At 45.8% G+C, this 19,522-nt stretch overlaps 3 protein-coding genes across 4 annotated transcripts in view; 1 reads left to right on the top strand and 2 right to left on the bottom strand.

The window, feature by feature from the left end:
* The window catches only part of rims2a (regulating synaptic membrane exocytosis 2a), a gene marked incomplete at its 5' end in the record, with an annotated part of 131,941 nt that extends 127,308 nt beyond the window's left edge, over positions 1-4,633 (bottom strand). The window contains 1 exon segment of the mRNA XM_079275630.1: positions 4,452-4,633. Within this exon segment, the coding sequence (XP_079131756.1) occupies positions 4,452-4,633 (182 nt within the window).
* Positions 4,634-5,768: 1,135 nt separating this feature from the next.
* On the bottom strand, positions 5,769-15,598 carry dcaf13 (ddb1 and cul4 associated factor 13). Its single transcript, XM_079274994.1, has 11 exons — positions 15,426-15,598; positions 14,677-14,876; positions 14,440-14,547; positions 14,240-14,329; positions 13,934-14,089; positions 13,685-13,762; positions 13,523-13,605; positions 13,163-13,327; positions 12,420-12,555; positions 7,554-7,717; positions 5,769-7,003 (listed from the first exon to the last, which is right to left on the bottom strand). Exons 1-11 carry the CDS (start codon positions 15,493-15,495, stop codon positions 6,916-6,918), a joined length of 1,338 nt encoding a protein of 445 aa, XP_079131120.1. The 5' UTR covers positions 15,496-15,598; the 3' UTR covers positions 5,769-6,915.
* A 477-nt stretch (positions 15,599-16,075) lies between these two features.
* LOC306781623 (solute carrier family 25 member 32-like) lies at positions 16,076-19,466 on the top strand. 2 transcript variants are annotated; one of them, XM_079274556.1, is made up of 7 exons: positions 16,076-16,482; positions 16,759-16,909; positions 17,021-17,106; positions 17,842-17,996; positions 18,318-18,431; positions 18,629-18,774; positions 18,912-19,466. In XM_079274556.1, exons 1-7 carry the CDS (start codon positions 16,308-16,310, stop codon positions 19,036-19,038), a joined length of 954 nt encoding a protein of 317 aa, XP_079130682.1. In that variant the 5' UTR covers positions 16,076-16,307; the 3' UTR covers positions 19,039-19,466. The 2 variants fall into 2 exon arrangements, with proteins under 2 accessions (XP_079130682.1, XP_079130683.1); XM_079274557.1 differs by lacking the exon at positions 18,318-18,431.
* The last annotated feature ends 56 nt before the right edge of the window (positions 19,467-19,522 follow it).

The following is a 19,522-nucleotide window of genomic DNA, read 5'->3' as shown; positions in this document are numbered from 1 at the left end:
AGAGTGTGTATACCGGTGCTGTATATTGTCCAGTGGGAAGCTTCTGAGCATTGCCTCGCCTCATTTCACAACCATAGGTCTCTCTCTCTTTTCTTCAAATTTGTTTTATTGGCATGAACATAATAAGTACAGTATTGCTACAGCAGGTTGAACGCTACACAACACACTACACTACTTTATGCAGATGCTATCACATTGTAAAAGGAGCTCGGTATATTTTCAAGTGTTTCACTAGTTTTCTACTATTTTGCATATTTTGTTGCTTCCATGACATTGTCACTCAGTGTCGATTTTGCTAACTACTGTGCTTCTCCTGTCTTTACAGAAGCTGCAGTGAACCAGGAAGTGTTTCTCTGCCTCTCAGCTGTTGTTTGCAGAACTGGCACACAGTGTTTTCTCTGGGTTGCCAGGTTTGTCTCTGTCCAACAAGTTATCACTCGATAGCTCTATTCATAATGAAATGTTTAAATTAAATAATGAATATCTTTTTTATATAGTAACACGGTAATATTAAAAACAGGGGTGGGCCATATGACTGAAATTAAAGGGCCGCTGCACAAAGTTTACATATAATAAGTTGACTCGATACAAAGACTCAACCTGTGAAATAGTTGTATAATGTCTCCTGTGGCTCGAGAGGGTTTTCTTAAGTCTGAAATAAATATCTCTGATGATGTCATCAGGGTGATCTAAGCCTGGGCTTTGAAACAAAGGTTTTAAAGAAATGTATTTTACAATATAATTGAAACACACGTGCTTCTAGCAGGCATGGGAGGGGCGAGAGAGATTCTGTGAAGTTGCATTCTGGGATGCAGTGTTTTTTAAAAAATGTGACATTATGGACAAAAAGTCCGGATATCTCCGTCTCTGCTGCTTCAATTGTGATTATCCCTATTATTACATGTTGCTAAGTAATGAAATGGAAGTGTAATATACGTTTAGTATCACAGAACTACTTCGAATATATTTTGATGTTGTTGTTAGTATTGAATCAAAGTTAGTGAGGAGTCTCTCTCTATAACATCCTCGTTATATTGTCATGACACAGTTATACTGAATATTGATCGATAATAATACTGAAGCGTTAATTGTAAATAGTGTGAAAGCCAATACAAAAATGTCAAAATCGGGAGCCCTGGGATAAAAATAATCACAGATGGGGGGGTCTTAATGTTCATCTCTAACAACAAACATCCTGAAAACCCCCTGGTACACATGTTCCTGGACAGAGTAAACGAAACGGGAACTCGCCATGTGCAACAAAAACGGGGGGTGCCCAAATAGATGGCTGAGCAGCAGACACCTCAGAGCCCTGGAATAGCTGCATCTCAGCGGGAGTCCCTCCTACAAGACAGCCACTAATTAGCAGTGTCAAAGGAGGTCCCTGAGCGGATGACACAATCCCTCCAATTCATGAGTTCCGCACTGTCACGGGGAATATTTACTGGGAGTTATGCGGCCTTCAAAGTGTGAGGACAAGCTAAATAAGTCAGTCAAAGGTGTTATGTTTTACTTCAATGGTTTTACCATCTCTCTGTGGTGAGAGAGTGTGTGTGCGTGCTCAAATAGCAAGCTCACGCCTTCATAACACAGGTAACACTATATGCAGCAAGAGAAACAGCAACAACGGCAGAGCGTTAGGGTAGAGGCGTGAAAGACAAAGCCAGAGTTAGGATGGAGATGATTACCACCCCTCCTCCTGACCCCATTCCTGCTCCATCCTCGGGCCTCCGAGCCACCAGGAACCAGGAAGCAGCCCAGGAGGACTGGAGGAGCGAGGAGAAAGGAGAAGTGGAGCCCCGGGCGCTCTGTGGGTCACCCCGTCACAGGCAGCTGATGCCTGCCTGTGGGATACAAAGTGTCTGGGTGGGTGGGGGGGTTGGGGGTCCCATAACCCGTCATCGCTGTGCTGCTCAGAGACTCGCTGGCGCATTGGAGGTAGCTGATAGCACCATGGAACAAATGCCCCTGGAGCCGTGCTTAATTGCAGTGACTGGGTTCATGTTTTTGTGTGCGGAGATGCACTGAATATACTTCTGTGAGTGCAGCTTTCTAGGACAGAATTCTACCAATGAGCCATAGGTGTGCAGAGTAATGGATCGTCATTGGTGCAGCAAATTTTATACATGCAGACAGGTGCATTAGCAGGCCTGCTAATAAGGAGCAGGCTAAGAGAGAGCACCTAATTGCATGCGAGTCAGCAGCACCGGATTCCCATCCACGCTCTCTCTGTAGCACCTCCAGTGAGATAACAGCATGTTGGCAAAGCCCTGCAGCTGGAGGCTTCTCTCTCTCTATCCCTCTCTCCTCTCCATCTCTCCATCTTCCCAGGATTCCCTCTGTTAGATTATACACCTTCGATGTTCAAACCGCCACTTTCCCCCCTGAAAAAAGGCATCCGAGCCGCTGTTGGTTTTGGACCGTGACTGCGACGGCGCCGGCGTGCGGGCTATAGGGCCGGATGATGCAGTGTGGGTGTTTGTTTTTCGACACTGCTGGGAAAATGCTGCGAACCACCCAATGACAAGTTAATCCACTGCAGTCGTATAACTATGCCAGGGCTTTAGGATATGTTACGCTTGCGTGATTCATTGATAAAAAAAAGCTGGGATTTACCGTTGTGATGACTCATGATGAGTCACCTTGTACATATAGACAAAAAGCACAGTCAAAACTCACCGATATAGTTTTGCTGTGTAAAATAGTGAAAGAAAACTTTACTATTAAGTGAAAAAGGGGTCAAGAGGCTTTTTTTTAAATCTCTGAAACATAACAAAATGGTGGCTGCCAGCCCTTAATATTAACTGCATGTCTTTTGTCAGCTGTTTAGAGTCAGCAGTATAGCCCTGCTGGCAAGATAAACCCCCAGGTAACCAAGGCCTGCAGCCAATACTAGAAATGTAATTCTTATGCAAATCAGCATGCAAGTAACTGACACTGAGGCCTCTTTGACTTCCCTTTCAGCTTGTGTGGCCTGCTATCAGAGTTACCTAACGTTATGGTGAGACAGTCTGTCAATCAGTCATGTCCCTGGCAAAAAACGTAAAAAAAAAAAACAGCCCCTTCTGCCCATGCTCAGTCATGACAAGGCTTTGACATCACTATCAGACTAAGAGTGACTCAAACCGACAATCCCCTTTACCTCAGAGAAAGAGAAATAGCAAATATACTCAGCTATGGGGGGGTGGGGGAGGGGGATGATTCACACAGCACGCTCCACAGCGGCTGAGGTAGCCGTGTCTTGGAGTACATGAATCACGTAGGGATTGCAGAACTTTCTCCCCATTAGGAATGCTGCCATAGCAGCAAATGCTTACCGGATGATGGGTGGAAAACAGCTCTAAAGCCTCTAAACAAAAAATGATATCATATAATAATAGTAATTTTAAAAAACTGATAGTGGCACACAGCCACAGTGAACCTGACAGAGGTCTCTGGCAGGAATTTTGATAGATTCCCTCATCAGGTGTCACCTAAGATGTAGCCCAAAATCTGTGCTGCATTCAAACACAAATAGTCAATATACAATGTCGCCTGGTCTGTGAGCATGTGCATTATTTTCATTGAGGGAGGAAAACTAGAAGTAAATCAACAGGATGGAAACATTTAAGGCCACCCACCCTGAAACCCCTATCGTCCTAATAACGTCAAGCCAAATACTTAATTAACAATACATCAACTGAGTGTGTGTGTGCGTGCGTGTGTTTTTATGACCAATAAAATAGAGTGTAATATCCCACCATAAAGCAGTTATGGCTCAACACAGCAAAGGTTAAAGAGATGATTGCGGAAACAGTCCGGTCCACCTTAAAAAGTCAAACCCTACAGTGGACAGCGCCGTGGTGCTGAAACAGCTCCGAGCGACATCTGTACACAAGAGGAGGGAGGGAAGGGGGGGGGGAGTGACAAGGATCTACCGAGACTTTAACGTTGAAAAAGCACACACGCCCCGCGTGCGCCATTGCCACAAAGGACACCTGAAATGATCTTTCCAGTGTCACATTGTGTAATCTCGGTGACGCTCGTGGGGAAAGGTTAAGCAATTCGGCGTGCTTTTTACGTGAAAATGGCGCCCGTTGCTGCTAACCCAGCCCATCATAGTAGTAGAGCTACGGCTCCGACAGAAAAGGGGGGAATGAGGTCGGAGGTGTATGCCGCATTATAAAAACGATACTCAGCCATTCAAATAAAGTAGGAGCCGAGAGAGGCGATAACCAGGACCGAGGGAACGGCTCATCTCCCCTCAGTTCCTGCCGGCTAGTAGACGACTGTTGAGGCTCTAGCTTGGCTGTCAAGAGGCACCACGACCCACCAGTAGGCTCTCTCGCCGAGAGACGGTTACAGAAATGTGCCACTGTAATAACAAACCCACAAACACCCGGGTGGTTCACCGCCACCACCAAACAGCCTCCCACCCCAACCCTCCTCCACCATCTCCGCTTTTTACTCACTTTAACATTGACTGCTCCTTTGCTTCCTCCGTCTTCTGTCGGTCCATGACACCGAGGATGATCTTCCTCTCATCCTCGGTGAGGTGGCTGAGGTCCGGCATCTCCGGCATGGCGCCGGCCGCTGAGGCAGCAGCAGCAGCAGCAGGGCCAGGGCCGCCCCGGGGCCCGTGTGGAGCAGACATCTTTTACACACAGTGGCTACAATTTAAAAAAAAAAAACGTCAACCAGCTGCATTCTGGGCGAAATTTGTTTTTTTGTTGCTACATTTCATGCCGTCAAATTTCTCAAATTGGCGGTCGGATTGGCTGGAGTCACAGCGGTTTACAGGCGGCATGGCACCTCGGTTACAGGGGGTTAGCCTATCGTGCACACACTGCACCGTGCTGCAGAAATAAGCCTAAAAAATATGAATCACAGGCTCCGTCCCCGTCTATGGAGTGGTCATAATGGGGCTATCAAACACGCTGAAGCCGGATGAGCTTCGCCTGCAAACTGAGGGAAATCGCGATGTTCGAGCCGCTTCCCGGTTTGAAACGCCAGATATTTATATATTTTTTTACACATGGACATTTCTCAAACAGAGAAGGCTCAGGATTAGAAATAGATGCCCTTAAAATGAAGGCAGAGCACAGGCTGTAGAGGCTACAACCTTCAGGTATTCCAAACACAAGCCTCCATCCATCCAGGGATTTCAAAAAGAAAAGTAAAGTAGAGGATAAAAAAACGTCAACTCTTGCCTTTTATTTTGCAGTCATGGTAAATCCTGTCTACCCCATCGCTGCCATCCTTTAGAAAGCCTTTACTCGCATGGTGGGATATCAAAGATGCCCGGTCCGTCCTTGTTTGTTTTCGTTTGGGGTCCCTAACCCTCCTCTGTGTCACTCTGGTTAGCTCGCTTTCCTCCAGGTTGGTAATTCTTGGAGATTTCTTAAATGCACAAAAATGGATGCAATGAGAGAGAGAGAGCGATAGGGGAGGGGGAAGAGAGAGAGAGCGCGTGTGTGAGAGAGGGAGGGGAAACAATCCAGATAGGAAGAGGAGGCGGAGCGATGGAAACATGTAGATTAGACCAAAACGCGGACTGGAGAAGCCGCGCGCGCGCAGCTGGAGCGGCAACCGTACCGGCAGGCGCGTGATGCATATTTCATAAGCAGATCATGAGCGCTGCGAGATAAATAGAGAACATGACTAGTGACAATGAGTGTTACTGCAGGTGTGCGGCAGCGGTGCCCGTGCAGCGCGCGCGCACACACTGGCTGTTGTGAGAGATGTTGTGGTTCAAATTGTCTCACACACACAAGGCCGGTCAGATGTGTTGATGCACTCCACTGAGGACTTTTTTATTTTTAGTTAAAAATAAATTTTCATTTCAAGCACAAATGGCAACCAAAAATAATCGTAAACTCAGTAAACAGTTTATTTAATGTGAATGTCGGATTGGAAATGGACGTCTGCAGGAACTTGTGACGAACTTTTTTCTTTACTACCTGACATTTTACAGACCAAATGATTGATAAATAAAATAGAGAAAATAACCGATTGGTAGATCAATCGATTATGAAAAGGTTTGTTAGACACTGTCACTGAAACAATTGTTTGCATCACCCAGACAGATCTAGATGCCACGATCTTTGATTACACCAAAAATAATCTTTCCACCGGCGCTTCGTGATGACTTCAACCCTTTATTACATTTCTCCAATTTCAGGCTGCGGTGTTGATGGGATTTGAAGGACAACATTAAGAGGACTGTCCCAATGTGTCGAACATTGGGACAGTTTCTACGATTATCACAAAGACAGACCGATCATAGATACAGCCAGGATGAGGCTATGACATCAAGCTTTCCAACAGGCCTTTATGTTGAGTGTGGCCATTCATAACCAACACTTTATCCTGTAGAAGATGTCAGACGGCGAGACTTTTGAAGCATACTGAAACCTTTTATGCCATCTCTGGTAGTTTAAATAACCCACTGTAGCACGTGTCCGGAACTTCATTGAAGAAAAAGACTATTGAAACAGCAGGGAACACATTTCGTTGCAAGTATGTACCAAGTCACATGACATTCTTTAAACACAGGATCAATTTAATCGGTTCGTAATTTCGTAAAAATATGTGATGAAGAATGCAAACTCTTCACTAAAATAAAAGACCAAAACAGATGCGTCACTGCAGGGTGAAAAGTACAGCCGGTCTTTGCCTTAGTGGTGGAGAGAAAGTTTCACAAGAGTTAATGTTTGTCCATATTTACAGTCCGTGTCCTTGGGCTTCAAACGATGCAGAACTTGTCACTTGTCCTTTCCACAACATGCAAATTCAAACGTTTTTTCCTCCCCACTCTAAAGTGAAAGCAGTCTGAACACCATGTGGGTGTGATCTTGGGGGGGGGGGGGGGGGGTGCTCCACCTCATCTCTCGTCGGCGGGCCTCTTCGGTGTTCCGCTCTCTCCTCCGGCTCTGCCTATTTGACCACGGTCACAACGTGTTTCTCCCTCTCAGTCACCACAGGAACACTTCCCGGCTTGCTGTGCTTGCGGACATTCCTCTCCCTGGAAAAGAAAAAAAAAGGAAGAAGAGCCGTGAACAAACTGCCGGTGGGAATATTCAGGAGAGAGAGAGAGATGAGCAAACAGAGAGGAGAAGGGAGGAAGTGAGTGAATATGAGACTGTTGACCTAACACCTACGTCAACCACTACGCCGATGTACCCTGAAAATAACTGCATAAAGCATGGACAGTAAATCATTTACAGCCCAAACACAGGAGTGACGTGTCACCGTACCGCCAGTAATTAGAAAATAAAATAAAAACCAGCCACTAGCTATGAATCACCGGACGGCAGGGCAAACTGGAACAATCAATCCACCATACAAGCTGTAAATGAGTACGTAAGGGCTATTGAGCCCATGTCATAGGAGGCCGGCCCATCAGTGACAGTTTCCATTAGGCTGGTGGGACTGCGTAGGTCAGACCTAGCTTGGCAGCAGCCCAAGTCACCATCATCTCTACGTGGACCACAGAGAATGCGTCGTGACCATTCTTTCAGATAAAATGGCTCGCTTTTAAAAAATAAAATAAAAAAGGAAAATATAACACGTACTTCCTGCGGCGAGCCTCTTTCATGACCCTCAGCTCCTTGGTCTGGTGGTAGAGGCTCTTGGGCAGATGTCGGTGATGAGCGATGCGTCTGATCTGCGGGTAGTGCTGGAACTTCTCCTTCAGCTTCTGACTGTAGTTGGTGGCCTCCCTCTCTCTGGGGGCCAGCTGAGGGACACAAGGGAGGATGAGTCGGGCAGAAACAATTGGGGAAAAAAAAAAGACAAAATGGAGAAGACAAGAAGAAGAACAAGACAAAGTCAGGTGACAAAATAAATGAGACTAGTGGACACCCTGCTCTCTGAGCAGAAGTCCTCTAAAGTAAACACCATCCTATTAGTGACCTTGGAGACAGCAGTAGACAGAATCATCTTGCCACAAAGATATATTTAGTCGGTGTTCTGGAGCTTTTGCTCACATCATCTTCAATTTGTCCGGTTGTCAAGGAATTGTAAAAACTGAAATTTTTCTTGAGCACCTGGAAGTCTCATCAACATTGTCCTAAAAGACTGAAAGTTCATTTTTCATTGACTTTGCATTTCATCTCACCACGCGAAAAGTTCTGCTGTGCGTTTCTCTGAACGTACTTTAAAACTACTGACCAAACAGTATCAAAACAATCTAACGACAGTTCGAAGGGATCTTTTGACATCAGTCACGTGGGAGACAGAACCCTGGAACTGCTCAAACCGCACATCAAAGGAACCTGATCTGGCAGAAATTCGGCTGAATTGTAAAATTGGTCTGAAGTGTCCAATTCGGGGTAAAAAAAAACCTGGGTTTAATCCGAACAGCGTCCGTCCGGCTTAAAAAGTGCTGATAGGCCCTTGGATAGAACCAGAATAGCTGCTTCCGTTTCCACTCTTTGTGCTAAGCTAAGCTAACGGACTTCTCATTCGTCATACTTCATTTGGCCACAAGATATCCTGATGAATTTTTGAGCATTTCAACTTGCACTGAACAAATGCCGCTGTTTTTTCAAGTGGTGAGCATCTCTTTCCGAGGCGTCTGCTCCAGATCAGATCAGGCACCAGAGGACGACTCTTGCCAACGCTGCATTTCTGAGTCAGCTGCCTTGTTACAGTCAGTAACCGTTGCATTTAAAGCTATAGCGTGAACATGAATCATCTCATTTATAGCCCCTTGGTTTCCCAGGGTGAGAGAGGCGTTTCCCCAAAAGCCTCAATTCCAGTAATGAGTATTTCCAGGAGGCGATCGTGAGCGCGGGGTTTGCTGCTGACCACAGGAAGTCGTCTGCAGTCAGCTCAGGTGGGGCGTTTGATGAATCACCGACGGTTACGGTGCGCTGCCTGTACATCATAAAATGTTGGCCGGCACAGTAAGCAGTAACCTCAGCTCGACGGTGTGCCCGTTCAAAAGGGAATCAATGTCTGTTAAAAAGTGCCGACACCAGCGCAACAACGTCGCTCCCTCTCCGTCTTCCCCAATAAAACCCACCGGCGACTCCCTCCTCAAAGGCTTTTATTCTAATTAAAAGCAAAGATTTGTCTCAGATTCAATTTTCTGGAGAAGTGCCGTTAGATGCTGATCCCACACACACACAGCTTGCTAAACGCCGTTGGTACGATGGCTGTAAGATCCCATCTAAAAGTTGACCAGGCGACAACGAGGTGCAAGTAGAAACTGTCGTCCTACCGCTCTGGACTCTGTGAACGACATGCAAGTCATGGTTAATTCCTTCCTTCCTTCCTCTCCTTAACCACGCTCAGCATGTTGGTCATAACCCGTCTTACAGAGGACAAGCGTAAAACTAAACATCAGTGAAGTAAGTCAAAGTTGAACCAGGAAGTCAGTTGGTAAACTGTGATGGATGTTAATAGTAATAATAATAGTTTGTATTCTGTTTCAGATTAAGTGTTTGAAGCAGCGGTACTACAAGTTTGAAAATTGCAGAAACAAATCTGGAGGGGGTGGAGCTGTACACCCCTGAATCTCCAGCCGAACTGCCGCTAGTCAAGTTGCATTGTGGGTAATGAAGCAACAGGTTTTGACAAGAAGGAAGAATTATGAAAGGATAAAAAAATATTTATATATATATATATATATATATATAGCCACACACTTCAGCAGCATTCCTCTCGCTCAGCTCACTTGTGTCTGAGGAGCAGATACACTTCTATCTTAAATAATCAACACAGCCGCCTACACCAGCAGCGTGGCGGCTCGAGTCTCACGCAAGTGTCTTTTTAGGGCTCACAGTCTTCTTCCTTCTGTTTCTGTGTGGAACTACATTGAGTGTGTATCGGCTTCTGACCCGGGTGAGCACACAGCAGTGCTGGGGCTGCACACTTAAAGAGAGAACACACTGATGGAGGATTGAAGCAGCGCTGCTTTCACTGTAGACAGGTTGTTACCTCTCAGGCCTCTTATTATTTCAAATGAACTTTGTAACAAACTTACAATGTTATATAACTATAAAGCAGAATCCCCGTCTCTGGGTATGTCCTTTGTAACTCATTAACTGCAGTAGCACCAAATCTTTCCTCGCTTGTCGAGTGTGGAGTTGTTTGCATGCTATAATACAAGGCCTCTTTCATCAAACTGTAAATACTTTAATATGGATCAAGAGAGGCACATCTCCAATTCAACCTGTTTTGGGTCTCGGCCTAAAATCCAAAAGGGTTCTAATTTACACTGGAGTCAAAGGCCACTGTGTTCATATGTACGAGAAAAATATATATACATAAACGTGCAGCTGCTGATGGAGACGTCCTGAACCCGACGCAGACAAATCCTTGATTCAGCATTTCTTGATAATTAAAGACCCCTTCAGTACAACTTGATTGTTGATGCTTCATTATGTTCCGAGTGGCCCGCTTTAAGTGATTGACCGATCCAAACTGCTGATAGGAGCAGCCCTTGTCTGATCTCTTTAAGTGCAAAGCTTGCAGATAAATCTTCCCTTACACAGTGACAGTAAAACAAGTGCCAAAAGCGGGCCAATTTTCCACTCTGGAGCTGCATTAAGAGAATCAGCGAGGGTGAATCCGTTTAGGGATGAAAGATGAAAGATGGCTGTTGGAGATGGCATGGATCTATATTATTGAGCATTGGGACACTTCCCCAGCATCTCATGGGATCTATATCTGACAGTTGAGCTTAACGTAACATTAAGGCCGTCGCTTCTGCTTGCAATACACACATCACAAGATATAAAGCGTCAGCAGAGAGTTATCCTTTAGCTCAGGGATTCCCAAAGTGGGGTGCGCGCACCCCTGGGGGTGCGCGAGCTGCCTCTAGGGGGTGCGCGAGAGGAAAAGTGTAATAATATTAAATATTAAAAAAAATGTAATTTTAATTTAAAAACTGTCAGGTGGGACATCTGAAGCTATCAGTCGTAAAAGAAGAGCGGGACAGAGAGAGAGAGAGAGGAATCGGAGGCGAGGGGAACGGAGAGGTGCGTTGGGGAGAGACCGGGAGAAGAAATCGAGCCAGAGTCAGAGGAAGATGAGACGGAGACCGGAAAGGAGGAAGGGATAGCACAGACAAATCGGGAGCACATCGGCCCATCGAGTCAAGGTGAAAAAGAGGAAACGAGGGTGAGCATCAGACTGGGAAAAAAAGAGGAAATATGATGAAAAGTATGTGTGTCTGGGCTTCACTTGGATTGGCAACGCAGATTCCCCAAAGCCACAGTGCGTGGTGTGCAGTGAGGTTCTGGCTAACAGTCTGAAGCTCTTATTTACGTCGCCACCTGAACACCAAGCATGCCAGTGCAAGTCAAAAGCCCCTTACATTGTTTATATCGAAATTGGAGGAGTTACAAAACAGCCAAAAACAACTGGAGTCTCATTCATGTGTTGGGTCTATAAATGACGCACTACGGGCTTCATATCTGGTTACAGAATAGCGAGAAAGGGGCTACCGCACACAATCACTGAAGACGTGAGCTTGCCAGCTGCCAGAGAGATGGTGGAATGTATGATTGGGGAGAAAGAAGCAAAAAAGTTGGACATGATCCCGGTGTCCAACAACACTGTGTCGCGCCGCATCGATGCTTTGTCCGAAGACATCCTGGCTGCATTAGTCGCTCATTAATTGTAAATTAAATGTGATAATCTGCCTCTGAGCCTGTGCGTGTGTGCTCGCATCCGTATTGCTCTTTAAAAGTGACGCCTTGTGTCACTGAAAGATATTGAAACTTTGTTGCAGTGTTTCAGGGCGTTTTCACACCTTCAGTTCGTTTGCTTTGTTGCAGTTGCTCCTTTGTTCGGTTTGTGTTCACACTGCAACATTTAACAGCGGACTAAATCTTGTAAACAAATGCCACGCGCGAGCAAACTGTTCTCTCATTGGTCCGATTCTTATGCGGCTATGAAGGCTTAAAAGGCTCTGTTGCTTCTTTTTTTTTTTTTTATTAAGGGGGGGGGGGGTGCGCGAACCCGGTCGGGATGTAGAAGGGGGTGCGCGGCCTAAAATGTTTGGGAACCGCTGCTTTAGCTGGATCTTCCATTGATGATTTGTCATTAAAGGGTTTTTTTTCAGACTTCCGCCCGCCACAAAGAGCAACCGTGCCAATTGGTACATTGTACTTAATGAGAGTGATTCTACACTAAGTCAGCATCCATCAGGGCACTTGGCAACGGTAGCAGCGCTGCTCCTGGCACAGTCGCCCGCTCTCACCCTGCTGAAGTGGGCCCGGGGCCACGGCTGTGTCGAGGAATGCAGCTAACTCATAAAACAAGATCAGCTGACAGCGGGGGGGGGGGGGGGGGGGGGGGGATACAGCTGTTGATTGGTAGCAGTTACACACTTCTTGCTCATCAAGAAGCAGCAAGATGCCTTAGATATGTGATCAATTGAAGCTGCAGATATGATAAAGCAGGAGCGATGTAGAGGCGGGACTCACCACTCCTAGTTTCTCAGCTGCGTTGGCTTTCCACAGTCGGATGTTCATTTCGTCGGAGCCGCTCAGGATGTATTTGTTGTCTGCCGACCACTTTATGCAGATGACATGCTGCATGCGTTTGGTGTGGTAGACTTCCCTAAACAGAAAAAAAACGAGATATAAAAATAAGGCAATGCATTGCGTTCGTTTGCTGTTGGACAAACAAGCAGGTATACAAGATCAAGTGTTAGAATACACAGGATAGGCCTTTTTCAAAGCAGACATTTTGGCTCGTCATGTTGGTACTATTAACATGAGCGATGGCTCCGCTCCATTAAAGCTACAGTTGGCAACTTTAATAAAAAATAACTTCATGTCTTATTTGCTCAAGCTGTCCTTGTGTCCTGACAGTAGCACATGACATGGATCATCTGTTAAAAACAGAGAAACTGTCTCCTCAGTGCTCCTCGTGGCATTTGCAGAGATTCAGTGTGTTCAAGTCTTTTCAACAGTCCACGCTCAAACTAAACATCAAATGAAAACTTGTCTATTTGCTGCCTGGCTACATGTGCCACCCGCACAAATATCTATAGAATAAAGTAAATAAACTTCATAGCTACTAACACCAAGAATACTTATACTGCTCACTCTACTGTGGTTCAGTCAGAAGAACAGAAATGGTGCTTGATTATGGACCAGTAATAAATCCCAGTAAACACACACGGTAACGGTTTTCTTAAGCTGGTGTTTGGGGTCATGCTAACCTGCTGTGGCCACCGTCCTTGGGGAAGATGCGGACGGTTTTGTCAAAGCTGGCAGACACAAACTCCTTCCCAGTCGGAGAATAGTCAACATCCAGCACCGCAGAGACGTGGTCCATGTGCACTGTGATTGGCCGGTCCAGGTACCTCATGTCGTATGTGTAGAGGCTGACCAGACAAAGGCACAAAATCAGCCCCGTTAGCCAAACTGCGTGTTACTGGAAAGCGCACCAGCAAAACCATAACAATGGGACGGTGCATTAGAGCAGGAATTTAAATTTGTACATTCCTTCAGCTGAAGCTGATTTAGTGCCAACATATATGCAATAATCATGTGAATCACTGGAACAATATTCCACTCACTTGTAGTCTTCATTGGAACATGTGAAGTAATAGGCTTCCATAGGGTTCCAGCACAATGTGTTGCTCCTCATTGTCATGATAACCTGTGGATAGAAATCATAATGTAAAGGAATGGAGGAAGAGAAAGGTTCATTCTTGCAGCAACTGAATGGTCGACCCTACCTTTTTAAGTGGAGCCGATTCTCTCATGTCATACAGTACTATACTTCTGTCAGAGGCACAGCTTGCAAGTAGTTCAGTCTGTGGAAAGACATAAACCGATACACTTTAAAAAGATATCAGCAGGGTGGCTGATCTAAATAACTACAAAATAACCACTTTGTTGGGAGTTAGGACATGGACAAACGCTCAAGTGTTCTCCTGTGTCTCTGTGGCGGCCCGTCTGAGTGTGGCGGACGCATGGTGACTCACCTCCACGGGGTTGAAGCGGACAGCGCTGAAGCTGTCTAAGCCCCAAGTGAACGAGCGGATTGGGCTGCTCCTCTGCTCGTCCCAGATGTCCACCTGCTGGCCACATGTTGCGAACACATCATCCTTCTGGTGGTGGTCTAGTCCGGTGAAGACGGTCTGCAAAGGACAAGAATCATTTGGAAACAATGGAAATGTGATATTTCACTTACCCTTTGATGTCATGGTCACCTAAAGACCATTTCATTATCCCGATATAACCACAACTGTCTTTGATAATACTAAAGAAAATGTTCCCACTGATCCCACCTTGCCCAGAATAGTGTTGAGTGGCTCCTCTTCCTCTCCGTAACCAGGTGCCTTCATTTTCCAATGCTTGATTGTTTTGTCGTCACCAACCTGTTACGTGCCAAGAAAGAAATACAGAAGCTGTATTAGAGGTCAGCTAATAAAAAAAAAAGACCAACAATTCAGAAAACTCTTCTCAGGTGTTGAAGGGTAGCGGTCACCGTGAAGAAGGAGGTTCCACAGTAGCGGATGACCATTCCACGGACAAAACCTTCGTGTGCTTGGAGAGTGCGGACACATTCCCGTTTGGTCAGATTCCACACCTTCACCTAAGGATCGAATTAAACAATGAGTGCATACATTTTACAGTATTGTGCGTACAGCGTCACAGGTTCCAAGAGCGTAGCGTGGGACGTTACTGGCTGAGGTAATGTATTTAGACTTTGGCAGGTAGTTACCTCCCCATCGCAGGAGCCAGAGAGCAGGGTGGAGAGGCTCGTGGTGTGCTTGGCCATGCAGTTCACCCCGTCTCTGTGTCCATCCAGAGAGGCCAAGAAAGGCTTGGCAAACACCCTCTCAAGCTTGGTGGCATTCAGGGCCCGGGTGTACTCTCTGCTCACCTCAAACGGATGGAGCGTCGGGTCATAGTTTCTGGGGACTAACAACAGAGAGTAGTCACTTCTTAATGAACTGTAAAATGACATCTTAGTTGGCTAAAAGATGATATTCGTGTGCTTCAATGTAAGCAATTTAGCTGAATAGAAATACAGTAGATTGCATTCAACATGACATTCCATGTGCTTATGAATGTACAGTGGTCTTATTCATCTGGAGTAATTCAAACACACTTAAGTTACATATTATTGCTGCACACATGCTGTAGCCTCATTCACAATTTCCATTCAGTGACCTTAAATGGCTGCTGGTCCGATGCCAATGGTATAACTTAGCTGTTAACTATAGTTACGTGCACATGTTCGAAATGCATCCTATTTGCTATTTTATATCGAAGCTTGCAGACAACGACAGTTTCTCCAAATATAGTTCGCATTGGCTTTCGTGTAACAATATCCAGATTTGTAGAATGACGAAATTCGACGAGCTTTATTTACATTAACAGACTATGTGTGGACGATGTTTGCTGAGGAAAAACTGGCTAGCACTAGCACGCTGTTTAGCCTCTACGAGATTAAGATGTACCACTCACCACGTTGAATATCTAGTTTGGTCTCCCGGACGTAATCATCCGGGTTCCTCGAGAGGACTTTAACCTTCATTTGGTAGGAGAATGAAAATGGAAACACACTCAGAAATTGCCGCTATCCTTAGGTTTAACAAGAAAAATATTAGCAAGCACAGGCCATGTGTTGATGAGGAAGAAATTCGTCTGACCGCGTTGCATTGTGGGATGTTCAGTCCTCCTGCTACGTCACTGAGAGGTATCACGGTGCAACATTTAGCAGAGAAAGACCGGAAATACACAGATTTGGTCCTGAAACTGCTTCAAATTAACGGCATTGGCCAGGTTACGAACAGACTTTTATATTGACTTCTAAAACCTTGTTTCACGTTCATCAGGACCTTTATAACAAAAGCACATTTACCGTAACAACCTTTACATCTGAGCACGATCAGTGCCACTTTTGTGTTGTATGAAAGATAAATCCCGAACTAAAGTCCCTATTATAGTTTATCGGTCGCCTAAATGGTTTTATTTTGAAGGTTGTGGCCGGAAGCACTACTCTAAATCATGATGTCTTGACATTTACTAAATACGAGCACCAAGGTCGAGCAGTGGCGCTGGTGTTGCACCATTCACTGGATGCCATCCGCCATAAAATCAAAAAGAAGAAGAAGAAGAAGTGGCGCTGGTGCTGTACATTTTGGATAACGTTACCTCAGGCATGGCGCGGCACCGCATGTTAGAAATGTGGTTCACTTGCTAAATGCAGTGATAACAAGGATATTATAGCGGTGTCAATGAGTTATCGTCCGGGTTTTACAGAGGAATATTTTTTTTGATTTTGCGTTACGGAGTGCGTAACTAGCTGTCAGGAACTAGCTAGATTAATTAACGTCACCGGTAAACATGAGTTCCGCTCCTAATCACGGTACCGGCAACGTCACAGAGACGGGGTCTCCCAAGCCCGTTCCTGCTGTCTTCAGACACGTGAAGGTAGAAAACCTGGTCGCGGGGCTCAGTGGAGGAGTGGTGTCCACTCTGGTGCTTCACCCTCTGGATCTGGTCAAAATCAGGTTTGCAGGTAACGTCACAATACGACATTATACTTGCATTGTTGATGCTTGTCTCATGTAATAATGCCATCAGAGTCATTTGCAGTACTATACTTTCTTGCCAGTTAGCAGCTATATGGAGCATGAACCAACTGTTTATTTTCCTTGAATGGAACTAAAAGTGCAGGCCAGAAATCTGGTATATTAAAGTTGATTTGCTTAATGCCAGCAGTGCCATGCTGCTATGGCATTGTTGGTGTCTTATGTCCGATGACTTAAATGTTTTTGATGTCCTTTCAATTTAGTAAGCGATGGATTGCAATTAAGACCCAAGTACAGTGGCATGGTCCACTGTATGAAGAGTGTCTGGCAGCAGGAGGGACTCCGAGGACTCTACCAAGGAGTGACACCCAATATTTGGGGCGCCGGAGCATCTTGGGGTCTCTACTTCTTTTTGTACGTAATCTATAAACCCTTTGGATCATATCTTCCAACATTAATAATTCACATGAATTGTCTGACCTTTTTAAATGACACATGTCCCCCCCCCCCCCCCCCCCCTTACAGCTACAATGCAATCAAAGGGTACACTAAGGAGGGCCGTCAAACTGAACTGAGTGCCACAGAGCACCTGGTGTCGGCGGCCGAAGCAGGTTAGTCCCACATGTATTTGAGCAACGCTGCCCTGCCGACGCGCTCGCCTAATCAGCACACGGTCAACAACTACAGCCAGATAATGCTGCTCCGAGCCGGCCTTAGCAGACACGAGGCAGATGCCAATTGGTACACAAGCTCTTCTGTTCATTTCGGTCACACACGGGGGGTCACGTGGATCTGCTTCCTGCTGGTCAAATAATAATACGGTGCTCTATTGGGGTAAGATGGCAGAAGTCACCCATATCCATAGTTTAAGGGGAGGAGTGCTTTGCGATGTGACACATGATGGTGTAAAAGTAACCCGTTTTGTTAAAAGGGGTTTTGACTGTGGCTATGAAGTAGTCAACAACAATGATAGATTCAGTCTGGCCTTCAGATTGTGCTCCGATGGTATTTAGGAAATGAATGTGCGAGTCAGGCATGATCGATGTAGAAATGTGGCTGTGCACTCACCATGCTGCAACAGATATAAAGATGCATTGGAACAAAACACCGTTTAATGCTTCCTGTGCTCTGGGACCTCTAGTCTCTGCAAGTCTGCAGAAACAGCAGGGCAGTTTTGTCCGGCACCAACTACCACATCACATTCAATTAACTTCACTTCTGTCACGTCTCTTTTCTCTTTCCGTTGAGTAGAGCCGCTTGATCCCGTCTTGCAAGTGTGTCGATTTTGAGTTGCAGCCAAATGTCGTCAACTTCATTTCCAACACTGCCTGCTTGTCCTCGCCTAGGCATCCTGACGCTCACCCTAACCAACCCCATCTGGGTGACCAAGACCCGGCTGGTCCTCCAGTATGACGCCGACCCGACCGGTAAACAGTACAAGGGGATGATCGATGCCCTGGTCAAGATCTACCGCCACGAGGGAGTGCCGGGACTGTACAAGGTGTCATGATCAGTGTATCTCTGTACTTTTTAGTTGACCGTTATCCTACTAGGCAGACATTAGTTTTTTTAATTGATTCATTAACCACCACTAGAGGGCACCAACAGCCTACATTAGCTTTAGTAGAGAAGCTCCATGTGATTTCTATTTGCCTGAAAGGATAATTGTAACCAAATGACTCAGTGGACATTTGACAGTATATTTTAACTCTGCAGAGAGCCACAGATGTAGACAATGTAGTGGACTTTTCTAGCAAATGCATGCCATGGGTCTATTTGTGCGTTATGAAAGGTCGCCTTACAAAGCATGTACTCGTGTTAGGGTTATGTTCCCGGTCTGTTCGGCACGTCTCACGGAGCGCTGCAGTTCATGGCCTACGAAGAGCTCAAGAGAGACTACAACAAATACAAGAAAGTGCCTTCAGATGCAAAGCTGGTGAGTCAATAACCCCACGAGCCACAAACCGTCTGGCAACACGCTCTGTGTGTTTTTTAAAAATAAAAGTCAGGCAACAAAGCTTGTAATGTTTTTCAGTGTAATAAGGCTGAGCCCACAGCGGATAACCAGCAGTGACTCATCAGTGTTTCCTACCCTGCTCACGTGTCTCTCCATCTGTTTGTCCGTGCAAACAGAGCTCATTGGAATACATCACAATGGCAGCGGTATCCAAAATATTTGCCGTGGCCACAACGTACCCGTATCAGGTGGTGCGAGCTCGTCTGCAAGACCAGCACAATAGATACAATGGAGTTATTGATGTCATCAGACGGACATGGAGGTAGGACACTGATCCGCTGCTGAAGAGGGGCCAAACACGCCATCCTACTCAGTTTCCAAATGTGGCTGTTAAGTCACGTCCAATTAGAGCCATGGTCATGTTCCCCCCCCCCCCCCCCCCTTTCTCTCTCTCTGCAGGAACGAAGGCGCCGCCGGTTTCTACAAAGGGATCATCCCCAACGTGATCCGGGTGACTCCCGCCTGCTGCGTCACGTTTGTAGTTTATGAGAATGTGTCTCGCTACCTCCTGGGACAAAATCAGTGAGGCCTAAGAGCGCAGCGCGGGGACATCCTGCGAAGACTCTGAGCTCACACTGACGCTGTGGTGGCATTCAGAGGAACTCTCGGCGCAGTGTACATGTAAAGGTGCAGATGCGAGAAGCATTCGTTTGCACTGGGAACGACTAGTTGCCAAAAGACACGTCAGCAGAGGAGGTTGCTCAACGTGTTGTCATAATTATGTTTACATTTGCTGTTTTCTGGCAGCAGAGAGGGAAACACGCTCATGAAAAGCTGATTATGAACAGCAAAATTGTAGATCTCAGGGTTCCAGTTGCACGTGTGTGTGTCATATGAGTTTCTCTTTTAAATTATTGCTTTATGTGAACATACAACAGCAATTTGGGATTATTTTTGTTTATCCCCATAATTCCTTTATTTCCTGGCTACAAATTGTAACTGCTTTTGTTATAAACCCCAAACTGCTTTGTCTGCATTGTTGTGTTGGATTTATACACTAAATGTAGAAC

This window comes from Melanostigma gelatinosum, assembly GCF_949748355.1.
Source record: "Melanostigma gelatinosum genome assembly, chromosome: 9".
NCBI classification, from domain to species: Eukaryota; Metazoa; Chordata; class Actinopteri; order Perciformes; family Zoarcidae; genus Melanostigma; species Melanostigma gelatinosum.
This window is presented reverse-complemented; position numbering and strand designations above follow the sequence as displayed.